Raw genomic sequence first — 16,775 nt, 5'->3', positions numbered from 1 at the left:
ATGCCTGCAGGGCTTACATAGTTGACATAGGAGGATTTAAAACTAGACAAGGCAAGACTAGACAAGGCAAGACTAGACAAGGCAAGACAAGACTGGAATTTTTTTTTTTTTTAAACACCGGACTGGATCTCTAAACACAGGACTGGATCTCTAAACACCGGACTGGATCTCTAAACACCGGACTGGATCTCTAGACTAGACACTGGACTGGGCCAAAAAAAAAAAAAATTGTATTTCTTTTTTGTGGTATGGCTGGCGATAATGTTAGGTTCCTGGTGCTCAGAACAAGGGAGATGTTTATGAAGTGAGTCCAGAGCACCAGGACGTAACGCTGGGAAAGGGGAATGGAAAGGGAATAGCCCCTGGCGCCCTAACTCCGTTGTCTCACCCGTGCTATCAGAAATCCCCTGCGAGACTATGGTTGCTTGAGCCCATGGCAGCCGCGTTTGAAGGGCGGATTATGTCTGCCCAACTCCGATGCCCCCCGGTCTTAATGAGAGACAAAGGAAAATCCGAGGCAGGGTGATAACAAGGGGCCCTCTGACTAAACAACCAGGCCAGGGGCTACAAGCTAACTAAAAACTAGAATATGTGCGGAAAAACCGCCAGGGAAAAGGACAACAAAGGAAATGCTGATCACACGCCGACACAATACCTTTGTGTACTGGCGGTGACAGCATAAGCAGAACCCTCTGCAAAACACCAGGGACAGAAATAATAATGGAATATAGCGGCCTAGGCCAACGGACGCGGCAGGGCCACTACTCACGGAACCGGTACGAATACTGGCAAATGGACAGGAACTTCCAATGCTGCCGACACCGACTCACAGAACTGGAGGACAGGCAGAATCCCAAACGACAGACCGGTGGACACCAGGAAGCCAGGAACTCGACCAAGGACAGGCAAAGCCACTTGGACCTCGGGGCAGGAACGCCTCACAGCAGGACACGGGATCAGACACAGGAATCGACACAGGGACTGACACAGGAATCAACACAGGAAGCAGCTAGTCAGATACTGCAATACAGGAGCTCAGGGACTGGCAGGAACCAGCACAGACTTCAAGCAGACTGAAAAACCAAGAGATATCACCAGCATCTGCGAACTGCACTCAGCCAGCATATAACAGAGAGGCCTAATTAATAATCCCATGCAGCTGCCCTGTTGCATGATTCCAAACTGACAAAATGCAATTAGCAGCCAGGTGAGGCTAAACACATGGGAACAAGCTGCAATTGCACAGACTCACCAGCGGCAGCAGACAAGAGTAATCTAAAACAGAGCAATGGGAAATCCTGGCATGCAAGACAACTAAATAAACATAAAATACAGAACCAAAATGCAAAACAGGAATGAGCCACAGCCGTGGCTCATAACACCATGTAAGTTGTAACAGTAGGCCTCATAATATATTATTATGATTATTATTATTATTCAGACACCTTCCTTGCAGATGCCAAGGCCAACAGCATGACCACTTTCCAAGTGAGAATCATCAACTCTGAGGTTTAACTTTAAACCAATCCGATTGAAGGAACTGCAACACCACGTTAAGATCCCATGGTGCCACCGGAGGCACAAATGGTGGTTGGATGTGCAGAACCCCTTTCACAAACGTCTGAACTTCTGGAAGGGAGGCCAATTGTTTCTGAAAGAAAACTGATAAGGCCGAAATCTGGACCTTGATTGAACCCAATCGTAGGCCTGCATCCACACCCGCCTTTAGAAAATGGAGAAAACATCCTAACTGAAACTCTGCCGTTGGAGCCTTCTTGGATTCACACCAAGACACATATTTTCTCCAGATATGGTGGTAATGTTTAGACATTACTCCTTTCCTGGCCTGAATAAGTGTGGGAATGATTTCTTTGGGAATACTCTTTCAGGCTAGGATCCGGCGCTCAACAGCCATGCCATCAAACTTAGCCGCAGTAAGTCTTGATACATGCACAGCCCCGGCAGGTCCTCACGAAGAGGAAGAGGCTGAGGATCTTCTAGGAGCAACTCCTGAAGAACTGGATACCAAGCCCTCATTGGCCAGTCTGGGACAATGAGGATCGCTCAAACTCTTGTTCTTCTTATGATCTTAAGAACTTTTGGAATTAGTGGAAGTGGAGGGGAGACATACACCGACCGAAACACCCACTGTGTCACCAGTGCATCCACTGCTATTGCTTGAGGGTCTCTCAACCTGGAACAATATCTCTGAAGCTTCTTGTAGAGACGAGATGCCATCATGTCTACTTGAGGAACTCCACAAAGACCTGTCACCTCTGCGAAGACTTCTTGGTGGAGGCCCAATTCTCCTGGATGGAGATCATGTCTGCTGAGGAAGTCTGCTTCCCAGTTATCCACTCCCAGAATGAAAATTGCCGACAGAGCTCTAGCATGTCTTTCTGCCCATAGGAGGATCTTTGTAGCCTCTGCTATCGCCGCTCTGCTTTTAGTTCCGCCCTGACGGTTTATGTACGCTACTGCTGTTACATTGTCCAACTGGATCTGTACGGGTAGATCTTGAAGAATATGCATCACTTGTAGAAGGCCGTTGTAAATGGCTCTCAACTCCAGAAGGTTTATGTGAAGACAAGTCTCTTAACTTGACTATCTTCCTTGGAAACTTTTTCCCTGTGTGACTGCACCCCAGCCTCGGAGACTTGCATCCGTTCTTACTAGGACCCAGTCCTGAATCTCGAACCTGCGTCCCTCCAGTAGGTGAGAACTGTGTAGCCACCACAGGAGTGAAATTCTGGCTTTGGATGACAGAATTATCCTCTGTTGCATGTGTAGGTGGGATCCGGACCACTTGTCTAACAGGTCCCATTGGAATACTCTGGCATGGAATCGGCCAAACTGTATGGCCTCGTAGGCCGCTACCATCTTCCCAATAAACGAATGCATTGATGAATCGACACTCTTGTCGGTTTCAGAATTTGTTTGACCATTCTCTGGACTTCCAGAGCCTTTTCTACTGGAAGAAATACCCTCTGTACTTCTGTGTCCAGTATCATCCTCAGAAAGGATAATCTTGTCGTCAGTTCCAACTGTGACTTTGGAAAGTTTAGGATCCAACTGTGTTGTAGGGATAGAGCAATGTTCTGCACCAACCTTTCCCTGGACCTCGCTTTTATTAGGAGATAGTCCAGGTAAGGAATTATATTGACTCCTTTCTGTCGAAGGAGGACCATCATCTCCACCATCACCTTGGTGAACACCCGCGGTGCCATGGAGAGTCCAAATGGCAACGTCTGAAATTGGTAATGACAATCCCGTATCGCGAATCTCAGATAAGCTTGATGCGGAGGATAAATGGGAACATGTAAGTAGGCATCCTTTATGTCCACTGACACCATGAAATCCCCTTCCTCTAGACTGGAAATCACTGCCCTTAGAGATTCCATCTTGAATTTCAACTTTTTCAGGTAGAGAATCAGAGATATCAGGTTCAGAATCGGTCTGACTGAGCCGCCCGCCTTCGGAACTACATATGAAGAGGCTTGAATAAAACTCTTCTCCCTGTTGTGACAAGGGAACTAGGACAAAGACTTGATCCTGACATAATTTTTGTATTGCTGCTGCTACTACTTCCCTGTCTGGGAGAGAAACTGGTAAGGCCGATTTGAAAAATTGGCATGGGGGAATGTCTTGAAACTCCAGTTTGTACCCGTGGGACACTATTTGTAAGACCCACGGGTCTAGGCCAGATTGAACCCGGAACTGACTGAAAAGTTTCAGACGTGCCCCCACCTGAGCGGACTCCCGCAAGGAAGCCCCAGCGTCATGCTGCAAATTTGGCAGAAGCAGGGGTTGATTTCTGCTCCTGTGATCCTGGAGACGCTGTGAACTTTTTTCCTCTTCCCCTTCCTCTACCCACAAAGAAAGGGGAACCTTTACCCTTGTTGTATCTATTGGGCCGAAAGGACTGCATCTGAGAGTGATGTGTCTTTTTTGCCGGCGCAGGAGCACAAGGCAAGAATGCCGACTTACCTGCAGTAGACGCAGAAACTAAAGCATCCAGCCCATCTCCAAATAAGGCCTCACCTTTTTTACGGGAGAGCCTCCATATTCCTTTTTGAATCTGCGTCAGCATTCGATTGGTGAATCCACAAAGCCCTACGTGCTGAGACTGCCATGGTAGCAGCTTTTGATCCCAAGAGCACAATATCTTTCATGGCTTCTAGCATGTGCGCAGCAGCGTCTTTGATATGACCTAACGTTAGGAGAATCTCGTGTCTATCTACTGTGTCAATCTCTGATGACAAGTTTTCTGACCACTTTTCAATCGCACTACTCACCCACGCACAGGCAATGGTAGGCCCGAGTAGTGTCCCATTGGCCACATAAATAGATTTTAACGTAGTCTCTAACTTGCGGTCCTTTAGTGAAGCCATCCCAGGCGCAGGGACAATCACCGTCTTTGTTAATCATGACAGGGCACTGTCTAAAATGGGGGGTGACTCCCACCTTTTCCTGTCCTCTGCCGGGAAAGGATAAGCAACCTGAATTCTTTTGGGAATCTGAAATTTCTTTTCAGGGTTTGTCCAGACTCCCTCAAAGAGAGTGTTCAGCTTATGAGAAGGAGGAAAAGTTACATTAATTTTCTTTTCTTTATAAAGCTAAGCCTTCTCCTGAGGTAAAGGAGGGGCCTCCGTAACATCTAAGACCTCACTTGTAGCGACAATCATGTACTGAATGTTTTTCCCAAATTTTGGATCTATTCCCCTGGAATCACTAGTGTCGACACAGGAATCAGAGTCCGTGTCGGTATCACTTTGTATTTCTTGTGCAAATGACCTCTTATGTGACCCAGAGGGGTCCCCTGTGGATGAAAAGGCAGAACTATTAAAAATCACATCTTCCACAGATTTTCTCCAGGTTTCTGCATGAGACTCAGACTTATCCAATCTCTTACTGATATGATTCACACTATCACGTAATTCTTTCACCCATTCAGGCTCGTGGTGTGCCGACAGCGCCACCACATTACAACTCTGTGTCCCTAAGATGGCTCCCTCAGGGGAAGAGCTCCCTGCCTCAGACATGTCACACACGTGCACAAACACACCACAGACACTCCGGGGCTTATAGGCGACAGACCCACAGTAAAATCTGTCAGAAGGACACAGAAAAGAATTGCCAGTTCACAACTCAGCGCTAATGACTAAAATCCCTGTGTAATATAAAATGTCCACAGAGACCTGTAGTGCTTTTATAATGCCAAATTAACAATACAGCACCAATTTACACTGTGCCCCCCCCCCCCCCCCCACCTTATTTACACCCTGATACTTGATTCAGAAGTGAAGGAGGACCAGCGTTTCTTCCCCTGCAGTTTGCTTGGAGAAAATGGCACTGAGCAGTGTGCTGGCTAACTGAGGAGGAGGCCCCGCCCCCTGTAATGGTGCTTTTCCCCTCAGACTTTATGAGTAAAATATTTATACTGGCGGGGGTGTTGGATTGTGCTACGGCCCAATATGCCACTTTTTGCCAGTCAGAGTAGGTTTTCATGCTCTAGGACGTATGAGAAAATACTTACCAGGATCTATCAGCATTCTGATCGCCAGGATACTGACTGCTCCCCTGGCTCTGCAAACCCCCCACCAGACACATGCATATTTATTTACATTAATGCAGGGTTGCCTACCCTCCTGCATTTAGCGGGAGGCTCACGATTTTTAAGTGAGCCTCCCGCCGCCCCGCTTTCCTTGCCAGCCCTCCCGGTTTTTAAAGCCGCTCCCTGTAAATCCGGACAGCGCATGTGCTAGTCCGGAAATGCGGGGGGTGGGGCCTGCACTGAAGAGGTCACAGCTGGCGGCCACCGCGGGGTTGTGGGTAGCGGTGGCCGTCCTGATGTGCAGACTGAGTCGGGCAGCCTGAGCGGATGCAGGAGAGTAATTAGCAGAGCAGCTGGTCTACTGACTGCCAGTGCTCTGCTTCAGAGTGGGCTGCGTGTAACACACAGACCAGCTTACCTCTGCATGTGGCTGCCAAGTGCTGACTCCCCCACCACACTGTCCTGGGACAGCTCCCTGCTCCTCACAGGAAAGAGCAGCTAAGCCAGCAGGTGGGTGCTGTATGTACTGAGGTTTATATGGGGAAGGGGGGATGTTTGGGCTGTGTATAATACAATGTTATACAGTATGGTACTTTGTGTAATATGGGGGGAGGGCTGTGTATAATGTAAAGTGGTATTTGTACGTAATATCGGGTGGGGCTGTGCATAATGTAATATGGCAGTGGGTGTAATATTGGGGAGGGGAGTTGTGTGAAATGTAAAGTGTTACTGGATGTAATGTTGGGGGGGGGGCTGTGTATAATATAATGCAGGCTTGCCTACCCTCCCGCTGCATTACCCCCCCCCCACCCCCACCCACCCACACCCACACACACACACCCTTCGGTTTTCAGTGTGAAAAATCTGGACTGTGCATGCTCTAGTCCGGAAATGCCGCAGGCGGGGCCTGCATAGGAGACTTCATGACGGATGCGCTATTTCGCCCGGGATGGATGCGCTCCGGGAGAGAGGGTTAATCCCGCTCCTGCAAGTGCGCTGTATCCTAAATTCCATCCTCAGTGCAGGGAGCTGCTGGTGAGGGAAGAGCTAGTGTATTCGTCATTTACCCAGGCACTTAGCGCCACCTTCCCCCCCTGCAGCCAGTGCCTGAGCAGAACACTGGCAGTTGGCACTGCTGCTGGGTAGCTCTTTCCTGTGTCAATGTGTACCCTGGTCCAGCTGCTGCTTTGTTCAGAGGCGGAACTACCGCCAGTGCAACCAGTGTGTTGTACTGGGGCCCGCCACTGTCCAGGGGCCCAAAGCTGACTCATTACATGCCGCTGTGTTCTGCGTGCAACCGCTGCCCGCAGCACACAGCCGCCCGGAGAGGAGAGGAGCGCAGCAGACACGAGGGGAAGGAGGAGGAGGGAGGTGGAGGAGGGAGCCGCAGCAGCGCTGTTTTATTGGTTGAGGCGCTGCTGCTGCTGCTGTCCCTCTGCTTCACTATAGGCTGTCTTCCGCCGCTGTGAAGCGCATCCCAGCATTCACAGCGGTGGAGGACAGCCTATGGTGAAGGACTGGGACAGCAGCAGCGCCTCCACCAATAAAACAGCGCTGCTGCGGCTCCCTCCTCCACCTCCCTCCTCCTTCTGGGAATTGTGATCTCTGCCAGAAGCTGCACCGAGGAGCCCGAGCCAGCGGAGACGGTAAGTATAACCTACCTACCTTCCTTCCTTCCCACGCTGTCTGCCGCCATGGTCTCTACCTGGTGTAGTGGTGCTACTGTGCGGCGTAATTTGAATAATGGAGACTACTGTGCACCGTTTTATGAATTGGTATTATTTTGTGGCCACATCCCTTCCCCACGAAGCCATGTCTACGGCGCGCACTGCCCCAGTTTTGCATGCAGGGGTGGGGCTCCGATGCCGTTTCTTGCACACAGTGCTAAAATGTCTAGTTACGGCACTGTTGCTAGGTATCCATTTCCCTGGCCCTGAGCAGGTCCCCCTCATCAGATCCTCTCCAGCGGTGAGGGGGTGGACTTGGATGGGATGGGGGAGGGGGGGGGGGCAAAGCATTTTGTCGCACCTGGGCCCACCGCTCGCTAGTTCCGCCACTGGCTTTGTTACCCTCTCTCACACCCAGAGTGTTACCCACTCACACCAATCACACACCCCAAGCCTGAGCCATTACTGCTGGCATCATTAACGCAAGCTACTGTATGCATATCCCAAATTGTGTGTCACTGATGTTATACAGCAGCGGGCATTCTACAATCCACAATATACAGAAGAGATGTAGTCATGTGACCGACGGTTACATAACCTACCCCTACATCCTGCCCCCATGCCGACCAACAGGGACTCCACAACACCCATAGAGTGGGAATAGAACCCGTGGCAGGATCCTGGCGTCAGTATGCTGACCGCCGGTCACGCATACCACACCCGATACAGAATAATGATCCCCATTTTCATATAATCAAATCTACCCTTATGCTGCTCACGTTTTTTTAATTGAGCCTCCCGCTGCCTTGCAAACCTTGCAAGCCCTCCTGGTTTTTAATTTGCAAACCTTGCTAGCCCTCCTGGTTTTTCAGTGTCCCTCCATAAAAATCCAGACTGCGCATGCGCGAGTCTGGCAATGCATGGGTTGTGGGTAGCAGTGGCCGTCTCGCAGTGCATACTCCGAGAATCTGAATGGAGGCTAGTGTGCTCATGGTGGCAGTGTCGGCAGCAGAGGCGGCAGTGTCAGCGACAGTGGCGGCTTCTTCTCTCCCCACAGTGGCCTGTTAAAACGTAAGGGAATTTAATAAACTAGACTGCGTCAAGGTAACCATGGAAACTGGGTTGGGCAGGAGAAAGGGAGGAAACTGGGTGCTGAATGTCACAGACATTAACTGCACTCTGAAAGTGCACTCACTGACAGCCATATGTAGCTGTCAGTGAATGCTCTCTCTGGTGGTAGGTAATGTCTGTGACACTCAGCACCCAGTTTCTTCCCTTTCTCCTGTCAGCAATTAGGTCTTCGTTTAGTGTAAATGGAACCAATCTCACAGTGGCCTCACTTAAAATGTTATTTGTAAAGTAGTATATGCAAGTTCTCATTTGGGGGCAAAGGTGTCCAATGTGATTTTTAAATTAAATAAAGTGATCTCACACTGACAATAAACCAGCAGCTAAGATGCAGGCCACACCTCTGAGTGACACTATATACGCCCATAGGTGGAGCTAGACACGCCCTTTTGGGTGGAATATGGCACGCCCCCAGGGCCGGATTAAGCCTTGGGGATGCCCGGGGCACTTAAAACAGGGGGGCCCTGACGGAAGGTGGGGAATGTATATTAAATTGTGCATACCTCCCAACATGTCCCATTCCAGGAGGGACAGAATGCTCTCTACCTGGACTTCCGTTTTAATATATGATTAACGTCACCTGTGTTGAACTATTTCATTGATAAGAAAGGTGTTTCATCACAGGTGATTGCAATCATAAATTAAGAAGGAAGTCCAGGTAGAGAGCATTGTGTCCCTCCTGGAATGGGTCATGGTGGGAGGTACAGATTGTGTATATGAAATTTAAACCAATGGTGTATTTTAGTTTTTACTAATAGTTTAATAATGGCTGTGTACTGTTTATAGCTCCACCTAATTGAAAGATAACTACTTTATAAACTTTTCTTGTAGTGGAACAAAAACAACTTAACCTTTAAAAACACAGACAAATAAAATAATTTATCTTGTCACACGCAAGAATAGCAGCAGCCTCTGTACTACTTACACACTGGGTCAGGACTCAGGAGGACTCTGTGTGTGTGTCTATCTCTAGACCCAAATGGTTTAATTGCATAACAGCTCACACAGGACTCAGACACCCAGGCGGAAGGAGGAGAAGCCGGTATCTCTGTGCCACTTAGAGATCTCTCCACCCTCCTATCTCTCCTCTGGTCAGAAGGCTCTTTTGGTAGCTCATAAAACATGATAATCCTATGTCTCTGCCTGCACTCCATACTGTCCTGCTGGCATTCTGGCTGCTGCTTCTGCTGCTGCTTAAAAGGGAAAGCTAGTGATGTCAGTGTGCTCTGGCCGGGGGGGCCCCCTGACAAAGGGGGGCCTGGGGAACTGTATGCCCTGCATCCCCCTCTTAATCTGGCTATGCACGCCCCTTCAGTGTTGCATAGCGCATTCTGCTACCACCTGCAATCTCCCTGAAACTAGTTTTCAAAAGTAGGCAAGTATGCATTAATGTAAAACATGAACAATCTTCTAGGAATCATGGAGTTACCACCAACAGCAAAGGTTCTATGGTGAATGGGGTTCAGTATGCTTTACCGATGGACACAATACCGACGGTCTTAATCCTGAAAGCCATCGGCCTACAGTCAAAATACAGACATGTACAACAATATTAGAGGGTGAAAATACTCGTATAAGCGCTTAATAATACATAAATGAATAATACATTCCTTATATGTCCTCAATGATGTTCCTTATTCCTCTGTCTTCAGTATTGTGGTGGAAAATGATTCCGCTCCAATCCCAATGTATGAAATACAGAAAGAACAAAAAAGGTGTGGAAATGCTTCAAGTCTGTTCTAATACATATAGCCCACTTGTCCCACAAGAAAGGGAAATTTCTTTAAGAACTTGTAGTCCGTACCCCAACTCACAATCGAGTATTGTATATTGTTCACGTAGCTATATGTACATATACGGGCTATATGTATTAGAACAGACTTGAAGCATTTCCACACATTTTTTGTTCTTTCTGTATTTCATACATTGGGATTGGAGCGGAATCATTTTCCACCACAATACTGAAGACAGAGGAATAAGGAACATCATTGAGGACATATAAGGAATGTATCATCTATTTATGTATTATTAAGCGCTTATACGAGTGTTTTCTCCCGCTAATATTGTTGTATTTGTTCTGGTTGGGTGTGGTGACACCCTTTAGGGGGATTTCACACGTTAAAGCTGCGTTTTTTCTTGCGCACATCTCTAAGACAACTTCCCTTTGTTTTTCTGGTCTGTTTCGTCACCAAAATACAGACATGGTCAAAATACCGATATTTATGATGCCAACATGAGTTTGTTTTTTGTCAATGTCAACATAGGTCGATATTGGGCACTGTATAAGTGTACCGCGTCCCCTCGCATGGTGGGAACACTTTGGTCATGGCACCTTGCTGCACTCGGCACTGTTATATTCCCCCTCCAAAGTCCACTGGGATGAAAAAGTATGAACAAGCTAGTTTCTTTTGGGGAAAAATCCTTAAAACGCATGTCGGAATTTCAATTGTCTGTGTTCTGACTATGTCGTCATTTTGAACATGTCATCATAATGAATGTCGGTATTTTAACTGTAGGTTAATGGCTGTTGGAATTATGACCATCGGTATTACCCGGTGAATGGGCAGAGCTTATTGCAATGCTTGTGATGCTTAGAACACCAGTGGAAGGCCGGAAGTCACTATGTCATCATGTATGTAGTAGAGATGACCGGGTTCGGTTCGTCGAGATCCGAACCCCCTCGAACTTCACCTATTTTACACGGTTCCGAGGCAGCATCGGATCTTCCCGCCTTGCTCAGTTAACCCGAATGCACCCGACCGTCATCATCCCACTGTCGGATTCTCGCGAGATTCGTATTCTATATAAAGAGCCGCGCGTCGCCACCATTTTCACTCGTGCATTGGAGATTGAACGGAGAGGACGTTGCAGCGTTCTCTCCCTGAAAAGCTCTGTATATGTGCTCAGTGTGTTCAAATATTTGTGCTCAGTGTGCTGCATTGTGGGGACCACCAGTATATAATTATATAGTAGTAGTACAGTACAGTAGGCCATTGCTGTATCTTGCAGCTCTGTGTCAAGTATACTATCTCTGTGCTGCATTATTGTGAGCAGTATATAGTAGGACAGTGCAGCATTTTGGTGACCAGCAGTATACATATAGTACAGTACAGTAGGCCATTGCTGTATCTTGTAGCTGTGTCACTTCTAGTATCCTGATCAGTGCTCAATATCTGCTGCATTGTAGTGACCACTATGTATACTGTACTGTGCGACGTGTGTTATACACCTGGTGATTTTATACATCCTGTAATCTGTACTGAGCGATGTGTGAGATACACCTGGGGATTATACACCCTATATACCTGAGCTGGCCAAACCGGTCCTCAAGATCTACCAACAGTTCACATTTTCCAGACCACCTGGCTAGTGCACAGGTGTAGTCATTACTAATTAAGATGTGCTGCATTCATTCCTAACTGACAGTTCTACAGATCTCCAGGAGGCCTGGAAAACATGAACTGTTGGTAGATCTCGAGGACCGGTTTGGCCAGCCCTGCTAAATACTGTACTGTGTGATGTGTGAGATACACCTGGGGATTATACACCCTGTATATTGTACTGTGTGGCGTGTGATACACCTGGTGATTATACACCCTGTATACTGTACTGAGCGATGTGTGAGATACACCTGGGGATTATACACCCTGTATACTGTACTGTGCGGCGTGTGATAAACCTGGTGATTATACACCCTGTATACTGTACTGTGCGGCGTGTGATAAAGCTGGTGATTATACACCCTGTATACTGTACTGAGCGATGTGTGAGATACATCTGGGGATTATACACCCTATATACTGTACTGTGTGATGTTTGAGATACACCTGGGGATTATACACCCTATATACTGTATTGTGTGATGTGTGTGATACACCTGGTGATTATACACCCTATATACTGTACTGTGCGGCGTGTGATACACCTGGTGATTATACACCCTGTATACTGTACTGAGCGATGTGTGAGATACACCTGGTGATTATACACCCTATATACTGTACTGAGCGATGTGTGAGATACATCTGGGGATTATACACCCTATATACTGTACTGTGTGATGTTTGAGATACACCTGGGGATTATACACCCTATATACTGTACTGTGCGGCATGTGATACACCTGGTGATTATACACCCTGTATACTGTACTGTGCGGCATGTGATACACCTGGTGATTATACACCCTGTATACTGTACTGAGCGATGTGTGAGATACACCTAGGGATTATACACCCTGTATACTGTACTGTGCGGCGTGTGATACACCTGGTGATTATACACCCTATATACTGTACTGTGTGATGTGTGAGATACACCTGGGGATTATACACCCTATATTATTATTATTATTATTATTATCCTTCATTTATATGGCACCACAAGGGTTCCACAGCACCCAATTACAGAGTACATAAATAAACAAACAGGAAAACAGCAAGTTACAGTTGACAGTATAGGACAAGTACAGGGTAAATAAACATCCTCTGTTTCAAACATATGCTCCACTGCTTTACCAATCATTGTATCAGCCAAATGGGCATCGCTGATTTGGGATGAGGCAACTCTGTCTGGTAGAACTTCAAGAGCAGACACCCTTTCATCCTTGTGAAGCTCAAGTCCATAGACACAATGAAATCCATCATACTTTATAAGATAGAGGGAGGGATTCACTGGCACATGATCCAGAACTGTTCCTTTCCACAGGGTTATTGGCCCACTGCCCTCTTTCCACCCATGCTGTATTCTACAGCCTACAATATTTCGCCTTGGCTGGGAGATTGGTTTACTTGGTCCCATATTGTTTCGATGTTTCTTATGAGATGTTCTTTTCTTCATCATATTTGCAGAAACACCTGCATGTGCTGCATCAGCTCTTGATCGCTGAGCGGCCGCCTTTCCAAATGCGGTTCCTCCATCCCAGCATCCACAGCAGCGCCGGGCAGCCAATACGGAAGGAGAGGGGGATGCTGCAGCGGCGCTTACTACCAATGACATAGCACTGCTGCGGCTCCCTACTCCCCCTCCCTCCTCCTCCTTCTCACCTCACTGCCTGCACCGAGGGAGCTGCACGAGGAGCCTGACTGCCAGCAGGGAGATGGTAAGTATCTCTCTCTCTCTCTCTCTCTCTCTCACTCTCTCTCAGGGGGACACCGTCTGCCGCAATGTGTAAAAGGGGGGCCTGGCTGCGGCAATGTGTAAAAAGGGGACCTGGCTGCTGCAATGTGTAAAAAGGGGGACTGGCTGCCGCAATGTGTAAAAAGGGGGCATGGCTGCCGCAATGTGTAAAAAGGGGAACTGGCTGCCGCAATGTGTAAAAAGGGGGACTGGCTGCCGCAATGTGTAAAGAGGGGGCCTTTTTGCCGCAATGTGTAAAAATGGGGGCTGGCTGCCGCAATGTGTAAAAAGGGGGACTGGCTGCCACAATGTGTAAAGAGGGGGCCTGGCTGCCGCAATGTGTAAAAAGGGGGACTGGCTGCCGCAATGTGTAAAGAGGGGGCCTGGCTGCCGCAATGTGTAAAAAGGGGGACTGGCTGCCGCAATGTGTAAAGAGGGGGCCTGGCTGCCGCAATGTGTAAAGAGGGGCCCTGGCTGCCGCAATGTGTAAAAAGGGGGACTGGCTGCCGCAATGTGTAAAAATGGGGCCTGGCTGCCGCAATGTGTAAAAAGGGGGACTGGCTGCCGCAATGTGTAAAAAGGGGGACTGTCTGCTGTAATGTGTAAAAAGGGGGACTGGCTGCCGCAATGTATAAAGGGGTACACCATCTGCCGCAATGTGTAAAAAGGGGGACTGTCTGCTGTAATGTGTAAAAAGGGGGATGATGTCTGCTGTAATGTATAAAAGGGGCTCTACCTGGTGTAGTGGCGCTACTGTGCAGCGTAATTTGAATAATGTAGACTACTGTGCACCGTAGTATGAATTGCTATTATTTTGTGGCCACTCCCCTTCCCTGTGAAGCCACGCCCCTATATATTTTTTTGCACGCCTATGGCGCGCACTGCCCCTATCTTACATGGGGGGGGGGGGGGTAGCCACTGTTGTTTCTTGCACACAGCGCTAAAATGCCTAGTTACAGCACTGACCGATGGTGCACTGATGGTGGACTGACTGGAATCACTGAGAGTGTTACAGTGTACATGGGTGCTGACAGTGGGTGTATGAGGGCTTGCTCATCCAGGTGCATACTAGTACACAAGGGAAAGGCTGACACTAACCTATTATCACACTCACAGAGCCGGCATCAGGCGCTAGAGCGGAAGCAGCAGCATTCATCTCTGAGCCAGGCCCAGTGTATTACTTATTCATACAGGTGTTTTAGATCCTTGTTTAAATATTTAAAGAGAACATGTTACCAACCTTCCAATGTTTCCTTTGTAGATGTCCTCACTGATATAACTGGAAAGATAAAAGCAGAAATAGAAAACAGTCATTACAGGCAGTAACATTACTGCAGTGTTAGTAATAATGGTATCAGAGGTCACTCAGGGATTTAAGGACCAGAAATAAGTGAGGAGGCAGCAGGTAATCAGTGTAATTGTTATGAGACTCCAGCACAATTGTGCAAGATCCCTAGAGCCAGTGAGAGAGTCTTCCATCCATAACAGCCGCCCGTTGTTCCCTTAGTGTTTTGTGCACACACCGATACTTAGGATGCCCCCAGGACTGAAACCTCAGCAGTATGAACTTACATAATTATCTGGAGACCACAGGATATTTGGCTTGGAGTAATATACAGCAAGGTATTGAAGAACCTGGAACACAAGGTGTTAACCAACAGTTCTAGGTTTGGATTACAGCTGTAGCAAACAAAGCACTGAGAGCTGGAATGCAGAGCACTGTGCAGTTGGTATAATACTAGCAGGGAGACTTGAGGAAGAACAAAAATGGAGACAGACTAGGGGAAAATCCAGGTTCTGAGTTAAGCACGACTCAGGCATGGCTGACAGGCAAGGATTCTGAGTATCAGAGTATCCACAGGTACAGAACAAGTTCAGGAACCAGGGACATGGACTAGTGACTTACACCAGAGTGCAAGCTGTAACCAGCACTGGAGAGCTGGGATGACAGGCTTATAACAGCAAGCAGGGCCAATCAGGGGAGCCGGAGTGGGATTGTAACACTAATTACAGATTCTGTGCAGCTGCAGCGCTACACATAGCTCCAGGCCTCAGGCTGCTAGGTAAACGCGGTAGTTGTCTGGTATCCCAGCTGCCTAACAACTAGCGGGGACAATCGGGAAGTAAGGCTGGAAGAGACATGGCATCCCAGGCAGTTAGCAATGAGCATTGAGCAAGATCTGCGGGAGAGATGAGCTGTGGCGGCGGCTCGTAACAGTTGAGGTGATTTCTATTATCCTTATTTCTTTTATTCTTTAAAAAAACTTCAAATCTTTACGTTTCTAAATGGTGAAGAGATGACAGTGCTAACAACAATTATAAAGATACTGAAGGCATTTATACATACCGTATATACTCGAGTATAAGCCGACTTTTTCAGCACTTTTTTTTTGTGCTGAAAAAGCCACCTCGGCTTATACTCGAGTCAGTGGCAATGCAGTGTGACAGGCAGAGCAGTGTGAAGGAGGGACACGGAGCGCACAGCGAGCGCCTCTCCTGTGTCCCTCCTGCAGCTCCGGCGGTAGCGGGGGGTCTATTAAAGGAAGTACCCATTCGTGACCTCTGATCACGAACCGGCACTTCCTTTAATAGACCCGCCACGGCCGCCGGAGATGCAGGAGGGACACAGGAGAGGCACGCGCTGTGCGCTCCGTGTCCTTCCTTCAGAAGACAGCGCGGGATCGACGGAGGGGTAAGTAACAAGCACTGGGGGAGGGGGCATATGTGGCAGCATGAGGGGCATATGTGGCAGCATGAGGGGCATATCTGGCAGCATGAGGGCACATCTGGCACTGGAGCATATCTGGCAGCATGAGGGCATATCTGGCACATCTGCCAATGTGGGGCATATGTGGCAGCATGAGGGGCATATCTGGCAGCATGAGGGCATATCTGGCAGCATAGGGGGCATATCTGGCACATCTGGCACTGTGGGGCATATTTGGCAGCATGAGGGCATATCTGGCACATCAGGCACTGTGGGGCATATCTGTCAGTATGAGGACATATCTGGCACTGAGGGCATATCTGGCACTGTGGGTCATATTTGGCAGCATAGGGGGCATATCTGGCACATCTGGCACTGTGGGGCATATTTGGCAGCATGAGGTCATATCTGGCACATCTGGCACTGTGGGGCATATCTGGCAGTAGGAGGGCATATCTGTCAGTATGAGGACATATCTGGCACTGAGGGCATATCTGGCACTATGAGGGCTGTGTACGGCTAGAGCTGCATTTCCCACCCTAGGCTTATACTCGAGTCAATAAGTTTTCCCAGGTTTTTGTGGTAGAATTAGGTGCCTCGG

General features: G+C 48.2%; 1 protein-coding gene across 1 annotated transcript in view; it reads right to left on the bottom strand.

Moving 5' to 3' along the window:
- The window catches only part of LOC135057480 (nucleolin-like), a 172,802-nt gene that overhangs the window by 40,725 nt on the left and 115,302 nt on the right, over positions 1–16,775 (bottom strand). The window contains exon 5 of the mRNA XM_063963363.1: positions 14,708–14,746. Within this exon, the coding sequence (XP_063819433.1) occupies positions 14,708–14,746 (39 nt within the window). The remainder of the gene's footprint in view (positions 1–14,707; positions 14,747–16,775) is intronic.

This window comes from Pseudophryne corroboree, chromosome 3 (assembly GCF_028390025.1).
Source record: "Pseudophryne corroboree isolate aPseCor3 chromosome 3, aPseCor3.hap2, whole genome shotgun sequence".
Classification (NCBI taxonomy): Eukaryota; Metazoa; Chordata; class Amphibia; order Anura; family Myobatrachidae; genus Pseudophryne; species Pseudophryne corroboree.
The sequence above is the reverse complement of the archived record's forward strand: the minus strand, read 5'-3'. Positions and strand labels throughout refer to the sequence as shown.